Source organism: Terrapene carolina, unplaced genomic scaffold, assembly GCF_002925995.2.
Source record: "Terrapene carolina triunguis isolate 2854851 unplaced genomic scaffold, T_m_triunguis-2.0 Scaffold629, whole genome shotgun sequence".
NCBI classification, from domain to species: Eukaryota; Metazoa; Chordata; order Testudines; family Emydidae; genus Terrapene; species Terrapene triunguis.
Genome location: NW_020664980.1, coordinates 18,323,433 through 18,341,012, shown reverse-complemented (window position 1 = coordinate 18,341,012; position 17,580 = coordinate 18,323,433). Strand labels below are relative to the sequence as shown.

At 42.4% G+C, this 17,580-nt stretch overlaps 1 protein-coding gene across 1 annotated transcript in view; it reads right to left on the bottom strand.

Moving 5' to 3' along the window:
- Positions 1-11,272, bottom strand: part of UBLCP1 (ubiquitin like domain containing CTD phosphatase 1) — a 14,898-nt gene extending 3,626 nt beyond the window's left edge. The window contains exons 1-9 of the mRNA XM_024194622.2: positions 11,197-11,272; positions 8,625-8,815; positions 8,005-8,096; positions 7,520-7,605; positions 7,313-7,428; positions 6,132-6,230; positions 5,248-5,285; positions 2,379-2,477; positions 1,723-1,839 (exon numbers count right to left, since the gene is read on the bottom strand). Of these exons, the coding sequence (XP_024050390.1) occupies positions 1,723-1,839; positions 2,379-2,477; positions 5,248-5,285; positions 6,132-6,230; positions 7,313-7,428; positions 7,520-7,605; positions 8,005-8,096; positions 8,625-8,778 (801 nt within the window). The 5' untranslated portion in view covers positions 8,779-8,815; positions 11,197-11,272. The remainder of the gene's footprint in view (positions 1-1,722; positions 1,840-2,378; positions 2,478-5,247; positions 5,286-6,131; positions 6,231-7,312; positions 7,429-7,519; positions 7,606-8,004; positions 8,097-8,624; positions 8,816-11,196) is intronic.
- Between the last annotated feature and the right edge of the window lie 6,308 nt (positions 11,273-17,580).

Below are 17,580 nucleotides of genomic sequence, written 5' to 3'. Positions count from 1 at the left end.
ACAGAGAGAGACACCCTGTGTGTGAGAGAAAAAATGTGCATTTCCCCTTTAAGTAGCTGACCCCAGTCTTAAGTACACTGTCCTGTTAATTAAATCAGCTTGCTGAGACCTCTTGAGACCGCAGTTACTGCCTAGAAGCTCCCTCCCTAGTGTGTCCCCCCACCCTCTGCTCTATGGAAGATGGGGTAAGCGGGGTGCAGGAGCAGGGGGGAGGGGAGACACCCTGACATTAGCCCTCCTCTTCCCCCCCTCCCCACCGTACAGCAAGCAGGAGTCTCTGGGAGCAGCTCCAAGGCAGCGGGTAGGAGCAGCACATGGCAGTGGGGGGAGGGACAGCTGCTGCACAGGGAACTTAGGGGAGCGGGGAGCTGATAGGGGGGCTGCTGGTCCACCCTGCTTCCAACCACCCACCAGCTAGTTGCAACGGGCTGCTCTTCCTGCAAGCTGTGGACAAAACAGGCGGCTGCCAAATGACTTTAAACTAGCATGTTCCCTAACTGATCAGCAACTTAACATCGAAACAACGTTAACCGGGACGACTTACTGAAGCTTCAGATATTGCATCTGCCCCAAATTCCCCTGCTAGTTTGAGGCATTACAATTACGTTTCCCTATCATTTTTCTCTCCCCTATTATTCTGTAAAAGACACCCCCAACACACACCACCAAAAAGGGGGGACGGGAGTGGGACAGGAGGAACAAAGTAAAAATGACTATACACAAAGTGCCATTAAATGCACAAAATAAAACTGAAAAGGAAGTTTTGTGTAACCCTTTGTCACAGTAATCTCTGGTGTTGCTTGTAACAATAGAGGGTTCAAAAAACGTAAATGATTTTGGAGTTGACTGTGACCTTTTAAAGGAGCTGTAAAACTCATTCCATATCTCGCTATCCACTTGTATCATAAGCTTTTGGACAATCAGTGAAGCCCGAGTGGAGTGGCTGATCAAATTATTTTGCCTTAGGTTGAAAATCTGATCTTGATTCCCTCTCCTCCAACATCCTTCCTCAACAACCATCTCCAATTTGTCTTGCTGTCAATATAATCTGGGCGGTAACACAATTGTGCTGTACCCCCGTTAAGTAATGATACTGTTCTGTCAGTCTCGCACTTCATCACGTCTCCCTCTAGTCAGACTGAATGTTCAATTCAACGTTCTATTCAGTAAATCAACATCAACGAGGAGGAGTCTGGAAACAGAAATTAGTTGGCAATTTTGTTCTGTATGATTTCATAGGAGCAGGACCTTTTTTATATTGGCATACTACTGATAAAGTACAGTAACAAGATATTTAATGGAGTTATTTTCTGACCATTAAGCACACTTCCGAGATTGTCATTTATCCTATGTTTGTACTGCACCGAGCACAGCGGGACCCAATCTGATTGTGGTCTTTAGGCACTACTACAATGTAAATGTATAATACATGTACACAAATGATATAATAATTTTACTCCTCCTACTTCATTTCAGTAGTCTAAATGTTTCTACTTTAACAGTGAATCAAAATACCATACTCAGTACATCTCCCTTACTACTAAAAAGCAACTATCTAGTCCAAATAGTTGTTCTTTGTTTTTAAACTATCAAAGGCATTGTGTTTTGTTGATCAACATCTCACAGTAGTTTAAAAACAGCAAAGAAATACAGAAAGCAGCTATAAGTCAATTATTTACTTTCATTTGTTGCTGCTTTGCTAATAATTTCATTGAAAGTTACCTTTAGTCCATTTTGTGGGTTCATTAGAAAGTTTCGTCCAATATCATCAAACATAATAGTATTTTTCTTGTTGTAAAACTCTGAAAATTTGCCCCATATAACACCAAGAGGTTTCACCTGCAAATATAAGTGTGTAAGAGTTACCTGAGGTAAAACACGTGATGTAAAGATTACAAGAGATGTGGAAATCATACCATCAGCATTGCAACTTTACTGTACTTTTCACTTGTATCCTTTTGCTGAAGAATTAGCAGGTGCGTGCAGTCTATTGTCTTCAATATAGTACTTCAAAATTACTCATTGAATGTATATTGGTAATTTCAGCAGATTCAATATAGCCACCACTAAGAAAAGTAGTCTTGTGACACAAATGAATGTTCTCCCAATAGCCCTATTTATTAATTTTGTTTCACAGCCACATTTTCCATTATAACCAAAGAACCACTGTAAATTCAAAATGCTACAGCGAGATTGTTCTTCCCAGTCCCCCTTCCTGAACTTCAGTTGGTTTTTAGGGTTTTCTTATGTGCAAGTCCCAACACAAACTTAAATCAAAAATATATAAGGGGGTTCCGATCACTAGCTTTTTTTAAAGAAAATGTTACTGTTTAAAAAGGAGTAAAACCATTAATCTAGGAAATACACATGATTCTTACATCTATTAGTCCTCTCCTTGGAGTGTGCACCGTTATCATGGCAGCACTGTCCAACATGAAGGTTATCTTGTAGTTTGCATTTGTACTCACTCCCAGCTCCTGGGTAACAGAGATTCATAATTGAAATTCCAGACAGACAGTTTTACCGCTATAAGTTAAAAACTTTGATTGTAATACATTATATTTGTGAGGGGGTCAGCTGTTGAGGATGAACCGAGACATGCTAAAAATAGATGTCTGCTCTCCTATCCAAACGAGAATAAAGTACAGAATTCTATTAACAGAAAAAACTGGTGAGTGTAGTTTTGCAATTCCTAGGGTCAAACTTAATAAATTTACATCAGTATAAAATTAAAGTGAGTTCAGTGAAGAGGCAAGATACAGAGAGCTTCTGACCCACCTCAGGATCATCCCTGTATCCACAACAAGCAAGAAGAGAAGAGGGGGCAACATCCTCCAAAATTTCTAAATGATGTAGATCCCTGCTCAGTCTCTAAAGCTAAGTGTGTAACAAATAGCGTGTGTTTTCCTTTCTTCTATTTGCTCCTGTTCCACATTATAGCCAGGCCCAAAGACCAAGCAAAAATGATAGTAGTCAAGGTGTGGGACAATAGAAGGGTAAGTGCCTAATGAAAGAATCAGCCTTGCAACGGATGTGGCTCACCTTTTATAGACCTGGCCACTCCTGAAACAATGGGAGCACAGACAACAAATCGTTTATAGAAAATAATCTTTGAGTAAATGACACTGCATCATTCTATTTCAAATCCTTTCTTAAAACTATCATGTAACACTAAACTTCGCTATAATGTGCAAGTTTTATATATTACTCTGTTGCACATACCAGAATTAAAATTCAGAGTCATGCACCAACTAAGCACAAACCATCCACTGCAACAGCTTTCCTTCAGACATCTAGCCACACCTGAATGCCTTGCTGTTATGTACAAAGTGAATCTTCTTACAGATGAAAAGTGCTCTCTACAAAGATCAGTGTCAGTGTTATACCACAGCAAAATGCTAAACAGCATCTGAATTCCATTTATATGTGCGTGGTAAGAATAAAATTAAACGGAGTTATTCTGCCTCACTTTTGTTGCTGCGGACGTTACCTCTGAGAACTATAACAGGGTGTGGTGACCCTTTAAGGACAGCTCCAGAACTTTTTTCTGTTTCAGCCCTTTAAGGCCAGGTACTTTGCATCCTGCATTTGGGAACAACAATCCCCAAACTGTAGGCTAGAAGCAACATAAGCTTGAAGCTATGGAAGGGGACAACAATACAAGAGATGTCTTCTGTTCAGTTTAGAGAGAGAGAGAAGCAGCAAGCTGCTATTGGTGGGAATCAAGTGACCAAGATTGGACCACAGTGGGGCTCCCAGCAGAGAAGGAAACCAGGAAGGCCAGAGTGTGAAGCAGATACAGCTGAGTTTGGAGCAAACGGCTGCTTTGCTATCCAGGACTACCTGCAGCCCATGGTAGAGGGAGATCACACAGGCTCCCCTGGAGCGCTGAAGTGCCATCTAGACTAGAGGTAGTCTAGTTATATCCTTGCAATCAAGGTGAGATTGTTGCATGTATCTAGGGAATGGGCTGTGGCCAAAGGAAGGTGAATGATTCGTTTTCTAGATATCCTATTTCATTGGACTTTCCTTTACCTCCGACAGGACTATTGTTTTTTATCCAGAGTGCTAACCAGAGAGGGAAAACTGAGGCAGCAGCTGCACCTCACATATGAGTGGTAAGCAACCCTTTTACAAAGATACTTAATCATATACCCACATTGGTTTGAAACCATGTTTTAGTACCAGTGAAATGAAATTTAAGCTCTCTGACGTTTCCTTCGCAATAAATGCTAGCCAATAAAAAAATAAGAGCAGGAAAGTCTGACAGACCTATTTATCAGAGTGGGGTACATCTGACCATAGTTAAGAATGTGTAATGTTTACCATTCTCACCCCAATTTCATTCATTCATAACTCAAAGCTTTCATAGTTTTGACTGAAGTTCTCTATCACTGATCTCTACCTAAGGCTGATTTATAAAAAGACCATGACTATTCTGAGCATAAGCAAAGTGGAAAATATACTTTTTCCAATTAAAAATACTGAAAAAATGGCAGCCACAAAGCCAAAACAGCAGAAGTACAAAAGGCACAATTTTGGAATTGAAACTGGTTTTGATTTGACTGAGTTTAGAAAATTACAAACCAAGCATTCAGCAATTTTTCCTAAACTCACTAAGCGGATAGCTAAAGCTAGCGGCAAATATGTTCACGGTTAAGTCAGCTGTGCAGTCACTAGCTAATTGCCTGTTGTGCTTAAATCAGTAAAGAACTGGATCTGAAAGGGCTCCTGTGGACTTTGTAAGAAGCACAGGAGAGAGCAGAGCTCCATTGTTGGGGAAGGAGCAAGGAAAAAACGAGAGCGGCTTCCCTCCTGCGGATCTCTAGGATGCTGTGTGTGTATCTATGGACACTTTTAAAAACTGCATTACATTTATGAAATAGTATGTGATATTATAATTACAGATTATATAGACCAATGACAGGGCAAAATCTGCATGACCAATTTAATCTCTGGCACCTCCTGTTTTATATTTTAGCTGTGCGAATTTAACACTTACTGCAGTGGAAGTTTATATGGAATTTTAAAATTAGGATTATTCTCAGTTTTGTGAGGGGGACAGTTTTAAAAACACTATGAACTTTTAGAAAACCCAAACAGCTTTTCATCTCCCTGCCCACATTCCTTAACTGCTAGTATTGCTATATAAGCTGCTGAACACAGTCTGATTAAAGGTTACGAACTCATATCTACCAAATACTGACAACATAATAGAAACAAATGATATTTCCAAACATAACTTACTTTCATTTTAGCTTCAATCCACTTCATATTAGTAGCAGCTAGAACAAGGGGAGGAGGGAAAAGAACTCTTTATCAAGATGAACCAGTGAAAGGTAAAGTTTCAGTTCTCTTAAACTATCAGACTTGTCTGCTTGGTACAAGCTAAACTATCATTACATTTTCTCTCCATCACTATCCTAAAGTTTGTTTCCTATGTAAAATATTTAGTTGAAACTAACTAATTCCTTTTAGCTTGAAAAATGTAACAGACTAGTTCGAATACTGCATACACTTTAAAAGGCAGACTATTCAAACTAAACTAACCCTTTTGCTGTAACATGATTAAAGCTAGATAAAAAAATTAGACTGTAGCTCAGCTAGAGACAAGCCTCAACCTGCTAGCAGACAGGAAACCAACTGGTGTGTTCAGGCAGATTAGTGACGGCCCCATAATAATGGTGACAGAGTTTTGCATGTTTCCTGCCCCACTCTGCTCATGGATACTCTATCTATTGTCTGGTTTGGGATATATGCACATCACCAAGCAGCGTATGGATGTTTAACATACAGTTTAATCCCTTCAATTACTTGTTAATCTGTACAAATTAATATTCAATATAATTTTATACCCTGTTCATTTCTTCATCACATTCACTTATTTGCATGGGCAGTATACTGCGCTTAGCTACATGAGATCTACCATCTTTCTAAAAATAGATCTAATCACTACTGAACATGAACCGACTACTCACTCAGGGATTAGATACGATACAGTCAAAATTAAGGTATTGCATCAGGTTTTACAATAAACAGCAAAAGCTGCAAGTATATTTAACATCTCTACTGCAGCATCCTACATGCCAAACAATTTACAAGATTTTCATTTGGTAAAGAAAATAACTTACACCAAATTACAATATCATAATCTTCATATGCCGATGTCAGGAATTCATGAAGGTATGGCCTCATTAACTCTACCCCAGTTTCTGCACATGACCTATGGTCTGAGAGGAAAACAAACAATTCATTATTAGTTTAGCATATTTTTTGTTAAATCTGATTCCTGTATGGGCCCCCATCAATGAAGCACCCAACACTTCAAAAACAATGAATATATTCTCCTAAACCCTATTATACAGGGAAGTTGTATCCCCACACTGGGAACTAAAGCAGAGAGACTCTAGCTTGCCCAAGCCTGTGGCAGAGCCAAAAATTTAACATAGGTTCCCCCAGACAGAGTCCAGTTAACCATAAGACCATTTTCCCTCCCTTATTTCAAAAGGCAATATTTGTGATCATGTATGTGCCTTATTTATTCTGTCAAACACATAAGCATAATAGTCTGCCTTCATTAGAAAATGGCTTCCTGTGAAACGCTCCTTATTAATACACCACCTTTAACTCATGCTCGTACTAATGACTTGAATTCTGATCCCAGATTACGAACATATCACACACGTGAACACACACAATTTTTAGGGGGTTGGGAGTAAGGAGAGAGAAAGATAATTGGTAAGGTTTAGAGTCAAACTCCATAATGTCCCCATATCCCAGTGTGAGGTCATAAGAAAATGCTGATCTCTCAGAGAAACCATTTTGGTAGTTTTCATATGCAATGTATTATGGATGGGTGTTTCAGAACTCCATGAGAATCAACATTGAACTAATCTCCTCTTCCCAAAAAGAGAAACCCTATCACCTACAGGTTGACTTTATCATATTTAAAATAAGTGTTTTTCCCTTCACTGCCACCTCGATGCCTGGGACAGCATACGAAAGGAAAATTATTAGGATGAAAGTATAAACTTAAAAAAAACAAAAAAAAACCCCTTCTCTCTGCATCCCTATGTAGCAAGTTTATGTATTGTGGCCTTAAGTCAACAGTATTCAATATTGATAAAGCACAATTTTAAAAATAGTAACAATGCAAGACAAAAAAAACAGAGTACATGGCAGAAGTATGGTGGTAGAAGCGGAAGTTATTAAATGTGACTTGAAAGGGGAAAAATACCTATCAAAAGCTAACATGGTAATTAGTGAACAAACTAATTTATTTAAAAAAAAAAAAAAAAGTTCTATAACTTACCAAACAGTGTGTAATCAACATCTAATACCAACAGCTTTTTCCCTTCCCTAGGAGGATTCAGAATTTCCACTTTGTACTCTTTGACTCTCCGGGAAATTTTTAGTAGGTTCTCTTCCCTAATACAACAGTACAAACAGTTATAGTTAACACGTGAGGACTGAACATTCAGCAACACTGCAATCTTTTCTTAAAATGGCTATGACACACCTATTTTCTACTTCAACAACTTCTTCTTCAATATCAAAGTCATTGACTACATCATCATTGTCAGGGGGTGGTCCAAGGACATCCTCCTAGAGGGATGAAAAAATACAGCAGCATTAAAATAAACACACTGGATCTCAGGATTTTGTTACAACACATTACAGGAAAAAGATAAAACTGCTTAATCTATATGCTTTTCATTTTAACAGTGGCACAATTAGTGAAACTTTTGAGAGACACTAGAAGCACATAACAGAGCTTATACTTAAGACTGATCACTACAGCAATTATAACATGCAAATCTATTACAGTTCTACAGGCAAGTTCATTTTACATACAAGGCAAGAGCAGCAAAGTTGGTATGGTGCCATTATTTCTTACACTAACTTGTCTCTGGAACACTAGAATTTCAGTCATAATTAGGAAACACATGACAAAGTGCAGTTTATAATTTTATAGAAGCAAATGGGCAAAAAGAAAATGTTTACCAAACTCTCTTCACGAGTTCCCATCATCATGATTTTAGTATTTGGTTTCAGTTTGAGAGCTCCGAGCTTAACATCATTGTCTGCAGGTTTGCCTACAATACAAGCAGATCATTGTTTTTGCACTGAAGTCGAGGGGTTTCATTTGGTCTAAGATGACAGACCCATACTAAATACCATGCCATTGGAGCCTCAATTTCCCTATGTCACTAACATGTTCAAGGATAGACTATTATGAACCTGTATTAATACACAGAGTAATGCCAAACTGAAATAAAAAATTACTTGTATTACAACAGCGCTTTGAATCTCCAATCAAGACAGGGGCTTCATTACCCAGGTACTATACATAAAATCCCTGTCGTACTTGCAGTTTAGTTTTTTTTCATTAAACTTTAATTTGCAGAAATTTCACATCAGTAATTTAAAAACAGGCATGATGTACCAATGCTAAGCAACATCCAGTGATGTGTGACATCCCTGCGAACACACCCATCCAAAATCCATAGCCATTAGCGTGGGGAGGAGAGAGCTCCACTGGTGTACACAGCACGGACACATAAAAGCAGGTTCTTCCTCTGATGAGTTAGGCAGCTCCAACAATAACTAATGTGAAGAATTACCTTTCATTTTAAGTCCAAGCAGCTTTTGGCGCTCTGGTAGCACTCCTGTAAGGCCTTTGAGAGATTGTTTAAGATCTAACACTGTATCATCTTCGGATAATGAGGTTATAGAATATTCCTGTCCACCCCATTTTATTATAATAGAGAGAGACATTCTTGAAGCATATGTTCAGTATTACTGCCAGCAATATCTGCAAGAAGGGAAGGGAAAAAGAGATGGTCATATTAAAAAAAATTCAGAACGGAGAACAGCATTTAATTGGAAGGCAAGTAGATTTATACTTCGGGTTCAGTCCTGCAAAGCCTTGGAGCATCGGATCGCGACCGACAAGAGCCCAGCTCCACACTTGTGCTCAATCTAACTGGCCATTAGATTGACTCGAGCTACAACAGACTGAGCAAACAAATCTGCCTCTGGAGATTTCCATTACTTGCATCTGAAGAAGTGAGGTTCTTACCCATGAAAGCTTATGCTCCCAATACTTCTGTTAGTCTTAAAGGTGCCACAGGACCCTCTGTTGCTTTTTACAGATTCAGACTAACACGGCTACCCCTCTGATACTAGATTTATACTATATGCTTACAGTATTTTAAAGGCTGCAGTATTACTTAGGTTGTTTGTTTAAAGTTGTTCATTTTGTATGAACTGCAGCAGTTATGACCAAGTTTTAAAACTGAGGGATAAAGTGCAGAGCTAAAACCGGGGCTTGTAGTTACATTTGTATTGAATTTAGCAGTATTATATTCTTTAGTGTGCTCCATCAATGCTAATTCAATGCACATCCAGCCTAGTCTATGCTAGTAGCACCCAACTCTAGTAAAGCAGCATCACAATCATAGTTATTGCAAATCTCAACTGCACTAAGGAACTATTAAGCAATGAGACCGTCAAGAGTGTGAGCGCTACACATGTAATTATGGAAGAACAACTACATATACAAATATTTCTAATCTTGACAGTTAAATGTAAGCATTAGCCTTCCCTACTCATTTACACCATTACAGATGTGTAATACCTGCAATACATCACACTCCAGGGCATATTTTATTGTGCCATTATCAAAGTAGGTGTGTGAAAACAAAGCCAAAACACTTGCCCAGACAATGCAATTACATCATAACAAGCACCTTATAGTTCACTCAAAACAACCCTATCTTTGATTTACCCTATCTTAGGATCATTCATACCAACTGTATCCAAAACAGTTTACAGTTAAGTCACACACAGTAACAGACACAAATAGCAGAGGGGGAAAGAGATTTAGTAGTAGAGAGAAGGGAGGAAAACATGTTTTCTGTTGAGGTTTGAAAATGGGTGAAGAATCAGTGAGGGACAAGGTCAAAGGAAGGCTGTTCCAGATTAGCAGGAGGGGAAGAGGAGATGACTTGCCGCCCCTCTCCCCCGAGAGACAGCGCTGCTCAAATCCAAAGGCTCTTATCTGGAAAGTGAGAGAGAGAGCGAGCACCTCACTGTCAGGAACACTCAGCTCTGCTAGTGGATGCAAACAGATTACAGGTCTGTCTCATCTTACGCGGGGCTTCCGTTCCGCGGTTAGCGCATAAAGCAAAAACCGCGTATAGCCAAAACTCCATTGAGTTCAGTGGCGGGCGAAATCGCCTGCACTACACGTATAGTACTAAAATTGTTATTTTTCTCTTTTTTTGTTTTTGCTGACCGCGTAAAGTTGAAATCGCGCATGTTAAATGCGCGTAAGATGCAACAGACCTGTAACCAGCTTGTTCACCATCAAGAAGAATGTTTCCAGTTAGAAATTCAGATGTTAGGGTGGAGGTAACGCTCTCTGCACCTTGCACACCTGCAAAAGTTCTGTTGGCCAAACTCAGACTCACTTCCAGCGCTAGCGCTCCGTAGCCTCCCTTTCACTTCACCTATGGTAGGTCTTCTGTCTACGAGGGCTCTGAGGAGTCACAGCTTAGACCATTATTCAGAAACGGAGGCCAAGACACGAGGTCCTACCAAGCTAGTAGGGGCCAGTGGGCTTATGATAACTAGGCTCCTACAACCAAGTCTCGTGACCGCTCTCACGTTTTCTTAATGCCACGGGCACATGCCTAAGCACCCACACCCCGAGGGCAGAGGAGAGTTTCTAAGAAGACTGGTGAGCTAGAGACCATCCCACCGCCCCCTCCTCCCCGCGGTACCGGACGGGCCTCAGAGGCCTTGGCACGAACCGCTCACGTGCACAGCAGCCAACGCGCCCCTGATCGCCCCGCGCCCCAGATCACGATGTCACCCCCCATCTCCCGGGGCCCTGCCCCGCCCCCGCCGTGCCCGCCCCACGCGCCGTCCCGCCAGCCCCCCGCGGCGGCCTCCCGACAGATGGGGCCGCGGCCCAGCCCGCGGCCCATAGGGACTCGGGGGCTGCTGACGGGCCGCCCCCACCCGACCCGCTCAGTCCAGGCACGGCGCTGCCCCCGGGAGCCGCCCCGCCCGCCTAGCACGGCCCGTGAGGAAGGCGCCCCCCGGCTACATCCCCACGGAGCGGTGGGGGGGGGGGATCGCAGCCCCGCCTGCGGGCGGCCGCACAGGGCCCTTCGCCCCCTCACTCACCCTGGGTAACGGAACCGGCACTTTCCCGGTACCAGCCACGCCGGAAGCGGAACTTGCAGTCTCCCCGCGACCCGGAAGTAGTAGTGGGGAAGGACCCGGATGTGGCGGGACCGGAGTCAGGACTGGGCGATCCGCTTCCCGCCGCCGAGCGCGCGCAGCTCGCCAGTAACCCGGATGTGCGCGGCCCCGCCTGGGCACAGTGCGCGTGCGCCCTCGAGTCTCGACGGGACGGCGGCGTGGCCCGGGGCGCCGGGAGAGAGACTGGGGGGTGGGGGCGTGTGGCAGTGGGCGGGGCTGCAGAGCTGAAGGGGACCCAGGGTGGCTGGGCCTTTGGGGTGAGCCACCCGGGGAGGGGGGGAGGCCTAGGCCCCCTAGGGGGGGCTCTGAAGGGCTAGGCCCCCGGGGGGGCTCTAAAGGGCATGGGGAGGGCGGCCTAGGCCCCCGGGGAGGGGGGGTTCTGAAGGGCGAGGGGAGGGAGGCCTAGGCCGGGGGGGGGGGGGGAATCTATAAGGGACATTGGGGGAGGGTTGTCTCGGCCTCAGGAATGGTTTTGCTGACTAGAAGTTCTGTGCCCGTCCAGGGGCTGCATGCACGTGGGCTGCTTGGTATGGCTGGTGGGCGAGAGGAGGCTGCATACATGTTGGCTGGGACTCATGCCTGTGACGAGGGTGTCTCGGCCTCAAGGGCTGGGACTGTGAAGTGGGAGTAGAGGGTGTCTAGGCTCCAGGGATGCTGTGTGTGTGTTGGGGGCTGTATCTACTTGGGGTAGCAGCCATGGCTGTTGGGGAAGTTCCATATTTGTTGGCTGGGAGTTGTGGCAGGGAAGGATAGCAGGTAGCTCAACAACTGGCTAGTCATTAACTCAACATTTCAGGCTTGGCAGAAGCGGGCTGTCATTTGTACCATTATATGAGGTAAATGGAAAAACCCACATGCCTTAATAAATTCACTCTAAATTAGTAGCAAACAGTATTCTGTATTTGAAGGTCCATTTACTAGATGCCCTACCCTTTTCCAGTGTGTTTCAGCTTTCATAGAATTGGAAAGATAGTTGTGTCAGCTGCAGGCAGTAAACATGGCCTGGAATTAAATTGTTACCTGCCTATCTTGCCGTGGGTATTTCTAGATTCTTATCTGTAGTTCGCCAAGTTCATTAGGTATAGTGTAGGGCAGGCTCTGGAGACAAGCAGATCAGGCACTTATATGGCTAACAAGAACATCCAGAGTTCCATCAGAGGTGGAGAAAAGAGGAGAAACCCTCAGGACATAAGTCACCCTGTGGTCGGCAGTGTTTAGGAAGAAACTTTCTATCTAAGAAGGTTGTTCCGTAATTACCTGTTGTACAGTTTATTATAACTTCCTCTGAGGCAACTGGTGAGACCAGATACGTCAGTGTATGAACAGTTGTGAAACCAGGAGTGACAAACACTTTCCAGCTTCCTTAGGGAGACAAAATCCCTACCTGCCCTCAGAAATTCCAATGGAATGGGGGGCTAGTTTCTGGGAAAGATAGAGGTGGTAGCTGGAGAGCAAAAACACCTAGTTCTCCAAAAGGAATCCCAGGACAAATACCTGAACTTGTCTAAACCAATATGCGCAAACACATAGTTAAATTGCTCATTCATTGGGGTTTACAGAATTCTGCCTTCACTCTACTGTTTCCTACATTAATCCTCTCCTTTTTCTCCACGTTCTCTCCAATTTTACATCCTCTCTGCTGTCCTTCCACTCACTTCTTCTCCAGAATCTGCTTTGCACTAGGGAATGTTTGAAAAATTTTCCACCACTGCTAATTCCAGTTTATTGTAGACAGCATTTTGGATTCCACTTGAGTTTTCAGCATGTCATCTAACCCTGCTGGGATCATGTCTAAGGCCTTGACTACACTCAAAGTGCACTGATTTAACTAAACTGTTGTCTAAATCAATTCAGTAGAACACTATTGTATGGACACTCCTAAATCAGTTTAAAGAGTGGCTAATATAAATTTAACTTAATTCAATATGTTATCAGATTAAGCTACATTTTAAATGGTATTGACATGAGAGGGTTGTACCAAGTTAACTAAATAGATTTAGAAACTGATTTAACTAAATTGGTGTACTTGCTTTGTATAGTCAAGGCTTAATTGGCAAGAGGCTGAATTCTACATTGACAACTGAAACCCAGTCTACACTAGGGCTCCCAACACTGCTAGCACCAGTTCATTTGATTGGGCCCCAGTTAAGCTACATGCCTACGGTGGCTCTTGCTTCAGCTCACTGCATGAGAGCCATTTAACACAGCATTACATCCAACTTACAGGAGTACATTTCCACCATGTGAGGCTCTGTTGCTGGCTACAGAAGTTCTTCAACCACACTAGCATATAAGTCTGGGGGCAGGTCTAAACTTAGAAAAGCTGCAGCGACACAGCTGTAGCGCGTTAGTAAAGACACTACCACGCTGACAGGAGAACTTCTCCCATCGGTGTAGTTAATGTGCCTCCGTGAGAGGCGGTAGCTTTGTCAACAGGAGAAGCTCTCTTGTCAACACAGCGCTGTGTGCGCTGAAGGTTAGATTTTTCATACCCCTGAGTGACATAGTTATACCAGTGTAAGTTTGTAGTGTAGACCTGGCCGTACTCTTTGGCCATACACCTAAAAGTTAGGTCAACCTAGCTACGTCACTCATAGGTGTAAGAAATTCACACCCCTAAGAGACATTAGTTAAGCTGACCTAAGCCCTGTTGTAGATACTGCTTCCGTCAACCTCGCTACTGTGAGGCATTGGATTTGCAACAACAGAAAAAACCCTTCTGTAGCTGTAGCAAGTGTCTGCTACAGTGGCCTAGCAACAGCGCTGTAAGCCTGCTGCTGTAACACAGATAGCGTATACGTACCCTTTGTTAGATGAGTGTTCATTTACTACTCTGTCAATATCTCTGAGTTTGGTAGCCGACTGAAAAGAAGTAATCCATAAATGTAGTTTTAAAAAATAAAGCAGCACATACAAATAGAAGTCACCATTCAATGTTCACAGAGTGTCAGGGAGATGAATAACAAATTCACATTCTTGTAGCACTGCACGTTTATTTATGACAACATAGGAAGTAATTTCTAACTGTGATCATGAGGCTCTGTTTATAGCTAAGAAAGTTTTATCTCTGTGTGATATATTTTTTTATTAAGGTCTATGAAGAGGGGAAACTAACTTTTTAAAATAGAATCACTTAAATAGCTTACCTAGTATGATTGACTTAAGAGGAGGTGGCGCTTTCTCTCTGTTGACACCTATTTTCACTCTCAGTGGATCAGATTGTCTTCTCCAGTGTAAAAACATAGAGCTGGCATTTAGGGAGCAGGAAAACTGCCAGGTTCCTCTCATTTATGTTTCCCTAAATCATTGTTTGCACTTACGGAACAGATTGTGGGTTTGGTCTGAAGCCAGTGGATCCTCTGGAATCCATGCAGATTCCAGGGAATCTGTTGGAGGCAGAGGGCCATGCATTGTGCCTTTATGTAGCTTCCAACTCCTGTTCTCCTGTGCATCTCCTTATCATCATCATCATCCCAATAGACCATTTAAAAGGGGGTTCCTCAGTGCCTAGGGATCTTGACTCAGAAGTTAATACCACCTAAGGCTATTATAACTTCTCAGCTGATTTCCACCAGGCTTGGTGTCTCACTGCACCAACTCTGCAGAGGCTACCCCTCCCCTCAAGGATCTCCTGAGTAATTCCTATGGGTGGACATCATTTGAAGGGGTTTTATTTGCTTGTTTGCTGATAGCAGAAGTACTGCAGAGAAAGAAAAATAACCTCTGCACAGAGATGATGTCCTGTAACAGGAAAATAATTGTTCTGCAGCAAACAGCCTGATTTCTTACATGTGAGAACTCAAGTAGAAGTTGTACAAAGTCTTAATTTGATACTCTTAGGTCTCATTAAATAAACTATATGCGATGGAAGAGTTTACAAAAATACGTAATTTTAAGAGATGCCGAGAGGCAGAAAATATGACTTTTCTCCCCAAAATGGCAGCTACACCTTTAAAATGCATCTCCGATACAACAAACAGTATGCATCTCAGACAAGCAGACATTTTCCTTGAAATCATATTTTCCTTTTATGGCATGCAATTGTCCTCTGTTGACGTGTCCCCCTACAGGGAAGCTTCCAGAGTTGTACACAGCGATTAACAAAGTCATATTTTGAGATAAAACTTTCTGCTACATAGGAACACTACCCTCCCCCATATTCCTACAAAGCTGGTTCCCATTTCCTCTCTCTTTAAAGATGTTGAGTCGGAAAATGATGCCACGTAGTTTGGTAGTTTCCCTATCTCTGAAATCTTTGATAGTTCTTACAAGTCTAACAGAAAAATAATGAAGTGAAAACATAAGTAAGCTTTCTCATTTGGTCTGGGGAATGAAGATGAAGAGAAGAGGTCATTTTAGGCCTCATTGTTTATACAGCATACTTTGTTCCTGGGATAATATGCACAAATTATTATTAGTATTAGTAGTAGTAGTATTGTGATAATGACTAGAAGCCCCAGCCAGGGAGCAGCACCCCCTTGTGCTAGGCACTATACAAGCATTTAACTAATACTTGCAACACCTCTGTGGTGTAGATAGTTTCCTTGCTGGGGAAACTGAGGCACACAGACCCAAATTCAACCCTGGCATAAATGGACGCAATTCTAAATTTGGTCCAGAGTGGGTTAAGTGATTTGTCAAAGCCCACACAGAATTAGAGTCTGGGAGGTGGTGGTACCTAGTTTAATGTTAAATCTAGTAGACAGCACAGTCTCTTCTGTGTAGTGAAAGGGTAAGTCTTGTGGACAATGCTTAGTGGGTACAGAATGGGGTAACTGTAACTGCAGGAAATCAAGAAGAAAAACACATGGAAATTTTTAAAGCAAGCCTTCCCTCCTGCCTCTCCTGATATCCTCTCTGTCCTGGTATGCTCCAGAGTGAAATAAAAGAGATGGTGGCACATCAAACCGATGCACACTGGCTCCATTCCAGCAGCTCATGTTCATGGCATGCACTGCTGAGCATCTTGCAAAATGTGTTCCTGTGTTTACGTACTGAAGCCCAGTGGCTGACTTCCTAAAGTGTGGTGCATATTGCATATTAGAGAGCAGGATCAAACCCTGAGAGCAGCCGCAGTAGCTCTATTTGGGAAATGGGACAAAAGGATCCTTTAAAATGGCCATTACAAATAGAAAACAGTTATTATAGAAATCTGACAGATGGCTGCCTTCAGGAATGCTCTATTAAGGAAAAATTCTAGATCATGAAGAGTGAATGCGTTAGAAAGCAAAAGTAACAACATTGCAAACCTGAGGTGTTGAGCATCTGCCACTCTTATTGACTTCAGTGAGTGCTGGAGCAGGGCCTTAATGTGGTACAGATTATAGATGGGCCAACTGTCCAGAATTTTAGGTTTGGCAAGCCTCTCAGACTGTTTCTGGGTTCGGAAAAATTATCTGAATCTGTGACATTCCATCTAAATTAAACACATGCCAGAAAAAAAAATGTAAAGCGGAGTCTGTGTTCTCAGGGACAGAAGAACCCCTACAAGCAGTGCACCAGTGGGTGTTTTGTGGGTGTTATTTTTTAATCAAATTGTATTAATCTCTGTCTCCCATTTCAGCCTTTTTGCACAGTCTAATGCTTGTTTTTCCTTTCCCCCCCACACCCTGCTCCCTTTTTCATAGTCTCAGAAGGGGTAGGTGAATCCAATAGCATTTGAGTATGAGTCAGACATTAAAACCTATAGTGTCTGAGTAGGTTCAAACTTGGGCAAAATGAGTTTATTCATGCCAAGTGCATTTTATTTAGGCCTGCACTGCTGGTCATGACCAGTGATTGTCAATGTAATATAACAGGCAGCATGATCTTCTAGTAGTGGACTTTGTGCCCAGTCATGACATTCAGGAACTCCTGAATTTGAATCATGGCTCTGATCTGAGTCACTGTGTAGCTTTAGGCAAGTCACTTAGGCTTAAATTTTCAAGTGTTCACTAAGTTGAGTGTGTCTGTTGTAAGAGGACCACCTGGAGAGATAGCGGTGTCTCAAGTTTAAACCGAAACTCTCAGTATTAGTGGACACTTGAAAATATAAGCCTTTCTTAGTCTGTATCTCAGCTTCCCCATCCATAAAATCGAGTTTGCAATACTTATATAGCTACTTCACAGGAGCGTTGTGAGGATTGTTTAATATTGGTGTCGGTACATGCTGTAATTACTAAGGGGTGGCATTATATGTATGATCTGATTCATCACTTCCTGAATCTGAACATTGGCTTTCTTCCACTCTTGGACCCAATTTTATTTATTTATTTATTCATTCATTTATGTTCTTGTGTTCTAGGTTACCTGGAGTTGGAGAAGGAG